A 10586-nucleotide genomic window follows, 5' to 3' on the forward strand; every position below is an offset into this window, starting at 1 on the left:
CTTTCTATTTATATAAAGGAATTAATTCTGTATGTTCAATAAACACACACAGATATACACTCAGAGAGAGAGAGAAAGAGAGAGAGAAGACAGAGAGGGGGAAGAGAGACACAGAGAACCAGAGACAGTTACACAGAGACAGAGAGAGAAAAACAGCAGAGAGAAAGAATTTAGGAGAAATCTAAAATAAAATCTAAAGAGTATATATAATTGTATGTATCAGGATGAAGAATCAATAAATGCTAGTTCTTCTTTTCAGATCAATGTTAACCTCCAAACTATCGCCAACAGAAATGTCAGGGGACATGGAAGCCAAGAGCTGGGGCTCCACACAGATCAGTGTAAAAAACATCTGCTATGAGTGGACCATTAGCAACTTCTCATTTTGCATGGATGGAATTCAGAAAGAGATTAGAAGCCCAGAGTTCTCATTAGAGGACAATGAGGAAGGGGCATGGTGTTTGAGAGTATACCCAAATGGAGTTGATAAAGAAAGCAAAGATTACCTGTCAGTTGACCTGGGATTGGTCAGCTGTCCCGTGTGCCCAGTTTGGGCAAAGTTTGAGTTCTGGATCATAAATTCCCAAGGAGAGAAATGTCAAAGTAGGAAGAACCCCAGTGTTGTAAGCTTTTGGCAATACCAACACAGGGGATTCAAAGAGTTCATCCTTCGAGATTTCCTCCTCTCCCATCAGCATTTAATTCTCCCTGAAGACCAGCTCACCATCTGCTGCAAGGTGAGCATAGCGGGAGCCATCTTCAGCATGCCTGGACAGAACATGACACCTGCAATCAAGGATCCAAGGCATGTGTTGGCAGATGACCTAGGGAAGCTTTGGGAGAATTCCATCTTCACAGACTGCTCCCTATTGGTAGGTGGCCATGAATTTAGGGCTCACAAGGCCATCCTGACAGCTCGCTCTCCAGTTTTCAGAGCCACGTTTGAACATGAAATGCAGGAGAGACTAAAGAACCTCGTTGAGATTCATGACTTGGATCCCCAAGTCTTCCAGGAGATGATGGGCTTCATCTACACATGGAAGGCACCAAACCTCAAGAGCTACTCCATGGCCTCTGGTCTGCTGGCAGCTGCTGACAGGTATGGCCTGAAGGGTTTAAAGGCCATGTGTGAGGATGCCCTCTGCAGGATCCTCTCTGTGGAGAATGCTGAAAACACTCTCATCCTGGCTGACCTCCACAGCACACAGTGGCTGAAGACTCAGGCCCTGGATTTCATCACAGATTTTGCCTATGAGGTCTCTAAGACCTCAGGGTGGAAGTCATTGGTGGAGTCACATCCCCCCTTGGTGGCTGAAGCCTTCTGCTCCCTGGCTTCTGCACAGTGTCCTTCTTTGGAGCCATGATTTAAATGCCTAAAGTGATCTCAGAAGATGGACAGCTGTGACCTGCACCTCTTCTGCAACAGCTACAACCAGCTTTTTTACCAATGACTTCTGCTTAGACAATGGTATTGAGGGAGCATTTGCACTTTATCAGAGGAATGGCAGCATGGTGGCTCAGGATTTAAAACACCTGCAATATATTATACATACTGAAATGGTAGGTGTGCAATAGGCAGCACTGCAGTCTGGGACACTCTACATGACATCTATGATGTTAATGTTCCTGTTTGAATTTGTCTGATTTTTGGAAACTGAGGTTCAATTTAGAGCTGGCCCTAGGCAGAGAACAACTGTGTTTCTTTGGAGAAACACCTCTGCCTTGGACTGAACAGAAGAGATGACTGTGGCCATTGGCAAGGAGAAATCAATCATGATTGCTTCCTCATCAGAGAAGGAAAGACAATGAAGAGTTTCTGTTTAAACATTCAAGGTTCAGGGAACTCAGCTGCAAAAGCAATTACTGCTCTCTCAGAGAACTCTAGCTAAGTTCGCAGCACACATACGAGAGTTTTCCACCACCTGAAACTGGTGAATCAGAGGATCTGAGGCCCTCCTCTTGTCTCCATGGCCACAAAGAACTCTGTAGACAAAACCTTAACCAAATAAAATACAAGATGAATAAAACTTTTGAAATCAGTCTGTGTTTTCCAGAGATGTTTATTTCAGAGAAGTGACATGTAATCCAAGCAGCCTAGCTCAGCTGTGGATGTTTGAACAGAGCCCTCACTCTCCTACCAATATTAGAAACCCTTGGTCTTTTTCCTTGGAATTTAATGTTGGAAAATGAGAACTCCACCCTCATGCTCTTTTTTTGTTTTTCATGTACTTCTTCAGTTTTACCAGAAAATATAACTCCACTTTCAATCAACATAGAAATATTTTTTATTCGAAATATTTTTTATTTACATTTCAAATGATTTCCTCTTTTCTATCCCCCCACTCCCTGAAAGTCACATAAGCCCCCTTCTCTTCCCCCTGTCCTCCCACCCACCCCTTCCCACTTCCCCGGTCTGGTTTTGCCAAATAGTGCTTCAATGAGTCTTTCCAGACCAAGGGGCCACTCCTCCTTTATTCTTGTACCTCATTTGATGTGTGGATTATGTTTTGGGTATTCCAATTTTCTAGTTTAATATCCACTTATTACTGAGTGCATACCATGATTCACCTTTTGAGTCTGGGTTACCTCACTTAGTATGATGTTTTCTAGCTCCATCCAGGAATGGGCATGATATTGAGATGTGAGCAGGAAGCTAAAGAAAAAAGCTTTCTTCTTCTTAATGCTTATTGTCGGGCTCCAGTAGAAGGTGTGGCCTAGTTAAGGGAGTGTCTTCTAGTCTGAAGATCTGGATTAAGGGTATGTGTTTTTCTGCCTCAAGACTCAGACTAAAGGTATATGTTTTTCTCAGATTAAATGTATATGTTTTTCGACCAGAAGAATCTGTATTAGAACTGGATCTATATACTTCAACTTAAGAAAAAAATTTAGCTGGGCACTGCTGGCACATGCCTTTAATCCCAGCACTTAGGAGGCAGAGGCAGGCAGATTTCTGAGTTCGAGGCCAGCCTGGACTACAAAGTGAGTTCCAGGACAGCCAGGGCTACACAGAGAAAACCTGTCTTGAAAAAAACCAAAAAAAAAAAAAAAAAAAAAAAAAAAAAAAAAAAAGGAAAAGGCATGCCTTCTACTTTTGGATGTCCACAATAAGTGCAGACTAGAAGAATAACCATCACCAAATAATATACTTTGCTTATTTGGGACAATCTTGCATAAATAAAGAGATGATGTAAATCTCTGCATAGATACTATTTACACATGCACTGGTCTTACAAATGCTACCATAAACATGATCAGGGAAGGGGTGCTTTCCTTAACTGCTCAGGAGTCTGAGTGTTCACAAAATGTAAGGCATGTGGAAGAGCTCCTGTATGGTGGGTAGGATCAGAGCCCCAAACCTCTGAAGATGGCTCTATACTTTCCTGTGTTTTATTCAATTTAGACTTTGTACTTCCCCTCGGGGTCTTCAGGGCCCCCTTACCTCCTTCCTCTGAAGCTATCTGTTTTAGGCACCTCCTGCAGTCTTCTGGTTTTTCCTTGACTGCCAACAGAATTTTTGATGGGTCTGGAGTCTGTTGCTTCTGGCCACTTAACTTTTTTTCTCTTTTGTAGTCCTCCTTTATTAAATACTCTCTCTGCCACTATCACTAAATCTCTCAAACACCTTTCCCTAACCTCTAAACCCTCTGCAGGTTTTTTTTAAATATGCTGCGTAATTAATAAAAGCTAGATCAACAACTGTCTTTGCTTCTGCTTTCTGTGGGGTGTGTATTAATTACAAAATCCACATTATTCATTGATACAATTTAGCTAACAAGAATAGTTATCCAGGATCAGAAACTTGAACATCAAAAAGTAAGACTAGAGAATGCAGATAATCCTGGTGTATGGTCAAATCTTTGAAGTTCAGACTCCATTTTTAAAAATCTGTTCAAATTAACATCCTGGCACCTAGCATTAGTTTGCAAGTTGCCCCTCAACAAAACCTGAGCCTAGCTTCACTCTCTAAGCCAATCTCCAATAAGACCAGCATCTTCAATTTACACCTTTAACAAGACCAGGTTATTCCACCAACACACCTGTACCCCCAGATTACTGACCACCCCCTGCCTAATGACCACCAATGCAGAGGGGAACAGAAGTTAAGTTTATGTTAGCCAGGTGGTGGTGGAGCACGCCTTTAATCCCATCACTTGTGAGGAGGAGGCAAGCAGATTTCTGAGTTCGAGGCCAGCCTGGTCTACAAAGTGAGTTCCAGGACATCCAGGAATACACATAGAAACCCTGTCTTGGAGGAACAGGGAGAGGGAATAGGGCTTATAAGACTTGCGGGGAGTGGGAACCCTGAAAACGGGAAATAATTTGAAATGTAAATAAAGAATACATCAAATAAAAAAAGAAAGAAAAAAATAACTCCCCAAAAGATCAAATCTGAAGCTAAAGAGGTGGCCTGAAAATGATATTCAAGAGACAGAGGCAGAAGAACCTAAACTGAAGTGGTACCCTAGGATACACAGTAGGGCTGTTCTGGGAAAATAAGTTTATTTGAATTAATGTCATTCTTCATAAATAAATTAATATCTAAAACAACCACACAAGCATTAAATGAAAGAAAAAAAAAAACAATGACAGAGGTTGAGCAATTATTAAAAAAAAAAAAACATTGAGCTATCTGTACCATGGAGCTGGGGCTGCTCCACAGCCCTCTGTGCACAGGTCCCACCAGAAGAGAGCTGGGCTCCCGGGAGTTCTGGCACAGGCTTATAGGACCACAGGAGGTACAAGCTCCAGGCAGAAACACAGAAACAACAGAAATATGAAACACCAAAAGTAACAAGATGGCAAAAGGCAAGCACAAGAAACCTACCAACAAAAACCAAGGCTACTTGGCATCATCAGAAGCCAGTTCTCCAAGCACAGCAAGTTCTGGATAACCGAATATATCACAGAGCAAGATTTGAATTTAAAATCACATTGCATGGTGCTGATAGAGGACTTCCAGACCAACTCACTGATAAGTGGATATTAGCCTAGAAGTTCAGAATACCCAAGATACAATTCACAGACCACATGAAGCTCAAGAAGAAAGAAGATGAAAGTGTGGATACTTTGATGCTTCTTACAAGGGGTACAAAATACCCATGGGAAGAAATACAAAGTGTGGAGCAGAGAGTAAAAGAATGGATATCCATAGACTGCCCCACCTGTGGATCCATCCCACATGCAGTTAACAAACCCAGGCACTATTGTGGATGCCAATAAGTGCTTGCTGACAGGAGCCAGATATAACTCTCTCTTGAGAGGCTTTGCCAGTGCCTGACAAATACAGAGGGGGATGCACACAGCCAACCATTGAACTGAGCAAAGGGTTTCAATGGAGGAACTAGAGAAAGGACCCAAGGAGCTGAAGGTGTTTGCAACCCCATAGGATGAGCAACAATATGAACCAAACAGCAAGCCCAGAGTTCTCAGGGATTTAAGCACAAATGAGAGAGTACACATGGAAGAAACAATGACTCCAGCCACATGGGTAACAGAGGACAGCCTGAACAGACATCAATGAGAGGAGAGACCCTTGGACCCTTGAAGGCTCATTTCCTCAGGGTACCCCTACCAGGTCAGGGAAGCTGGAGTGGGTGGGTTAGTGAGCAGAGGGAGGGGATGGGATAGAGCTTTGCAGAGGGGAAATGAGCAAAGGGGACCTTTCAAACGAAAATCAAGAAAATATTTAATTAAAATTGAAAAATAAATAAATAATGGCAAAAAAGCCAGAACACAAAACCTGGGCTTACTCACTCTGTTGCAATCCACACTGGAAGCCAATGTTTTGAGATGGTTCACCTGACAATCTACTCCATCTACCAGCTTCTGGAAGTAATGGAGGAGCCACTCCTATAATGTTTCAGAAAGCAGAATCCTTGAACCAGAACATTGACTACGTGCAGTAAATATTTACATGTAATGCAGTTTGGGCAGAACACACACACACACACACACACACACACACACACACACATGCTACTAATGCACTACTTTCCATGCAGACAGGAGGCTAGCATGGCTGTCCTCTCAGAGGCTCTACCTACCAACAGCTAACTGAAATGCAGTTACAGCTAAGCATTGGATTGTAGTAGGGGAACCGTATGGACAAGTAAGGCGAAGGATTAAAGGAACTAAAGGAGATGGCAACTCTAAAAAGATGACCAGTATCACATAATCTGGACCTTGGGAGGCCACCAGAGATTAAGCCACCAACCAGAGAGCATACATGAACTTGTCTGATGCCCCAAGCACAAATGAAGGACAGGCATATCTTGTCTGGCCTCAGTGGAAGAGGATGTGCCTAATCCTATATAGACTTATTGTCCCAGGGAGGGGGAATGCATGGGGAGCACCCTCTCAGAGGCAAAGGAGATGGGGGACGGCTGAAAAACTGTGAGGGGAGCACTGCAGTGAGGCAGAATTTCAGATGAAAATTAATAATATAAAAATTGAAAAAAGGAGAATCCAGCCAGGCAGTGGTGCCACACACCTTTAATCCCAGCACTTGGGAGGCAGAGACAGGCAGATTTCTGAGTTTGAGGCCAGCCTGGTCTACAAAGTGAGTTCCAGGACAGCCAGGGCTACACAGAGAAACCCTGTCTCAAAAAACCAGAAAGACACACACACACACACACACACACACAAACAGAGAGAGAGAGAGAGAGAGAGAGAGAGAGAGAGAGAGAGAGAGAGAGAGAGAGAGAGAGAAGCATTTATGATATTCCAGAACCATTGGTCTAATTGGTTCTGAAGAAGGATTTCCTTGGAGGGAAGTACAAGACTACCACCAAACAAATTGGGAGGAGTGATCACAAGGTCTGTGCTTCTGATTGGAATAACACACAGGAAAGAAGAAAGCCATCTTCAGAGTTTTGGGGCTCTGATTCCTGACCACCATACAGGAGCTATTCCACATGCCCTCCATTTGGTGAATACTCAGACTCCTGACCAGTTAAGGAAAACATCCCTTCCCTGATCAGGTTTATGGCAGAAATCAGTGTAAAACCAGCACAGGAGTAAATAATAGCTTTGCAGAGATTGACATGATACCTTCATTTATGGAAGTCTCAAGTCTCAGTAAGCAAAGTACCCTGGTGATGGCTATTCTTGTCTAGACTACCTGTGGACTCATGTAACATATAAAATGGAGGGCTCGTCTTTTAAAAGCTTGTTTTGATTAAATTGAAATAGATAAATCCAGTTCAAACGCAGATTCTTAGGGTAGAAAATCACACACCTTTAATCTGAGTCTTCAGGCAGGAAAACAAACACCTTTAATCCAGAAGTTGAGACTTGAAGACACACCCTTAATAGGGCCACGCCTTCTATTGGAGGCCTATATAAGCATATGAAGAAGGAGACTTCCTGTCTTTGCCTGCCTGCTCTCATCTTACTAGCAAGCCCATTTCTTCACTGGCATTAGACTCTACTTCAGAACACCAGCATATACTGAAGAAAACCTGAGACTTCAAACCTCGTGGACTAAGTAAGTACTGACTATAGTCATTGTTATATTAGTTGAATTTATGTTATTCTCATATATCCTCTTTCTATTTATATAAAGGAATTAATTCTGTATGTTCAATAAACACACGCACATATACACTCAGAGAGAGAGAGAAAGAGAGAGAGAAGACAGAGAGGGGGCAAGAGAGACACAGAGAAACAGAGACAGTTACACAGAGACAGAGAGAGAAAAACAGCACAGAGTAAGAATTTAGGAGAAATCTAAAATAAAATCTAAAGAGTATATATAATTGTATGCATCAGGATGAAGAGTCAATAAATGCTAGTTCTTCTTTTCAGATCAACGTTAACCTCCAAACAACCTCCAACAGAAATGTCAGGGGACATGGAAGCCAAGAGCTGGGGCTCCACACAGATCAGTGTAAAAAACATCTGCTATGAGTGGACCATTAGCAACTTCTCATTTTGCATGGATGGAATTCAGAAAGAGATTAGAAGCCCAGAGTTCTCATTAGAGGCCAATGAGGAAGCGACATGGTGTTTGACAGTATACCCAAATGGAGTTGATAAAGAAAGCAAAGATTACCTGTCAGTTGGCCTGGGATTGCTCAGCTGTCCCGTGTGCCCAGTTTGGGCAAAGTTTGAGTTCTGGGTCATAAATTCCCAAGGAGAGAAATGTCAAAGTACGAAGAACCCCAGTGTTGTAAGCTTTTGGCAATACCAACACAAGGGATTCAAAGACTTCATCCTTCGAGATTTCCTCCTCTCCCATCAGCATTTACTTCTCCCTGAAGACCAGCTCACCATCTGCTGCAAGGTGAGCATAGCGGGAGCCATCTTTAGCGTGCCTGGACAGAACATGACACCTGCAATCAAGGATCCAAGGCATGGGTTGGCAGATGACCTAGGGAAGCTTTGGGAGAATTCCATCTTCACAGACTGCTCCCTATTGGTAGGTGGCCATGAATTCAGGGCTCACAAGGCCATCCTAGCAGCTCGCTCTCCAGTTTTCAGAGCCATGTTTGAACATGAAATGCAGGAGAGACTAAAAAACCTCGTTGAGATTCATGACTTGGATCCCCAAGTCTTCCAGGAGATGATGGGTTTCATCTACACAGGGAAGGCACCAAACCTCAAAAGCTACTCCATGGCCGCTGGTGTGCTGGCAGCTGCTGACAGGTATGGCCTGGAGGGCTTGAAGGCCATGTGTGAGGATGCCCTCTGCAGGATCCTCTCTGTGGAGAATGCTGCATACACTCTCATCCTGGCTGACCTCCACAGCACACAGTGGCTGAAGACTCAGGCCCTGGATTTCATTACAGATTTTGCCTATGAGGTCTCTAAGACCTCAGGTTGGAAGTCATTGGTGGAGTCACATCCCCCCTTGGTGGCTGAAGCCTTCTGCTCCCTGGCTTCTGCACAGTGTCCTTCTTTGGAGCCATGACTTAAATGCCTAAAGTGATCTCAGAAGATGGACAGCTGTGACCTGTACCTCTTCTGCAACAGCAACAACCAGCTTTTTTACCAATGACTTCTGCTTAGACAATGGTATTGAGGGAGCATTTGCACTTTATCAGGGGAATGGCAGCATGGTGGCTCAGGATTTAAAACACCTGCAATATATTATACATACTGAAATGGTAGGTGTGCAATAGGCAGCACTGCAGTCTGGGACACTCTACATGACATCTATGATGTTAATGTTCCTGTTTGAATTTGTCTGATTTTTGGAAACTGAGATTCAATTTAGAGTGGGTCCTAGGCAGAGAACAACTGTGTTTCTTTGGAGAAACACTTCTGCCTTGGACTAAACAGAAGAGATGACTGTGGCCATTGGCAAGGAGAAATCAACCATGATTGCTTCCTCATCAGACAAGGAAAGACAATGAAGAGTTTCTGTTTAAACATTCAAGGTTCAGGGAACTCGGCTTCAAAAGCAATTACTGCTCTCTCAGAGAACTCTAGCTAAGTTCGCAGCACACATAGGAGAGTTTTCCACAACCTGAAACTGGTGAATCAGAGGATCTGAGGCCCTCCTCTTGTCTCCATGGCCACAAAGAACTCTGTAGACAAAACCTTAACCAAATAAAATACAAGATGAAAAAAACTTTTGAAATCAGTCTGTGGTTTCCAGAGATGTTTATTTCAGAGAAGTAACATGTAGTCCAAGCAACCTAGCTCAGCTGTGGATGTTTGAACAGAGCCCTCACTCTCCTACCAATATTAGAAACCCTTGGTCTTTTTCCTTGGAATTTAATGTTGGAAAATGAGAACTCCACCCTCATGCTCTTTTTTTTGTTTTTCATGTACTTCTTCAATTTTACCAGAAAATATAACTCCACTTTCAATCAACATAGAAATATTTTTTATTCGAAATATTTTTTATTTACATTTCAAATGATTTCCTCTTTTCTATCCCCCCACTCCCTGAAAGTCCCATAAGCCCCCTTCTCTTCCCCCTGTCCTCCCACCCACCCCTTCCCACTTCCCCGGTCTGGTTTTGCCAAATAGTGCTTCATTGAGTCTTTCCAAACCAAGGGGCCACTCCTCCTTTATTCTTGTACCTCATTTGATGTGTGGATTATGTTTTGGGTATTCCAATTTTCTAGGTTAATATCCACTTATTAGTGAGTGCATACCATGATTCACCTTTTGAGTCTGGGTTACCTCACTTAGTATGATGTTCTCTAGCTCCATCCAGGAATGGGCATGCTATTGAGATGTGAGCAGGAAGCTAAAGAAAAAAAGCTTCCTTCTTCTTAATGCTTATTGTGGGGCTCCAGTAGAAGGTGTGGCCTAGTTAAGGGAGTGTCTTCTAGTCTGAAGATCTGGATTAAGGGTATGTGTTTTTCTGCCTCAAGACTCAGACTAAAGGTATATGTTTTTCTCAGATTAAATGTATATGTTTTTCGACCAGAAGAATCTGTATTAGAACTGGATCTATATATTTCAACTTAAGAAAAAAAATTAGCTGGGCACTGCTGGCACATGCCTTTAATCCCAGCACTTAGGAGGCAGAGGCAGGCAGATTTCTGAGTTCGAGGCCAGCCTGGTTTACAAAGTGAGTTCCAGGACAGCCAGGGCTACACAGAGAAACCCTGTCTTGAAAAAAGCCAAAA

The 10586-nt window shown here is 43.0% G+C and overlaps 1 protein-coding gene across 1 annotated transcript; it reads left to right on the forward strand.

The window, feature by feature from the left end:
- The first annotated feature begins 293 nt into the window (after positions 1 to 293).
- LOC127682211 (TD and POZ domain-containing protein 1-like) lies at positions 294 to 8911 on the forward strand. The gene is made up of 2 exons (XM_052178597.1): positions 294 to 876; positions 8424 to 8911. The coding sequence occupies exons 1-2, from the start codon at positions 294 to 296 to the stop codon at positions 8909 to 8911; spliced, it is 1071 nt and encodes a 356-aa protein (XP_052034557.1).
- Positions 8912 to 10586: the final 1675 nt, after the last annotated feature.

Source organism: Apodemus sylvaticus, chromosome 4 (genome assembly GCF_947179515.1).
Source record: "Apodemus sylvaticus chromosome 4, mApoSyl1.1, whole genome shotgun sequence".
Lineage (NCBI taxonomy): Eukaryota > Metazoa > Chordata > Mammalia > Rodentia > Muridae > Apodemus > Apodemus sylvaticus.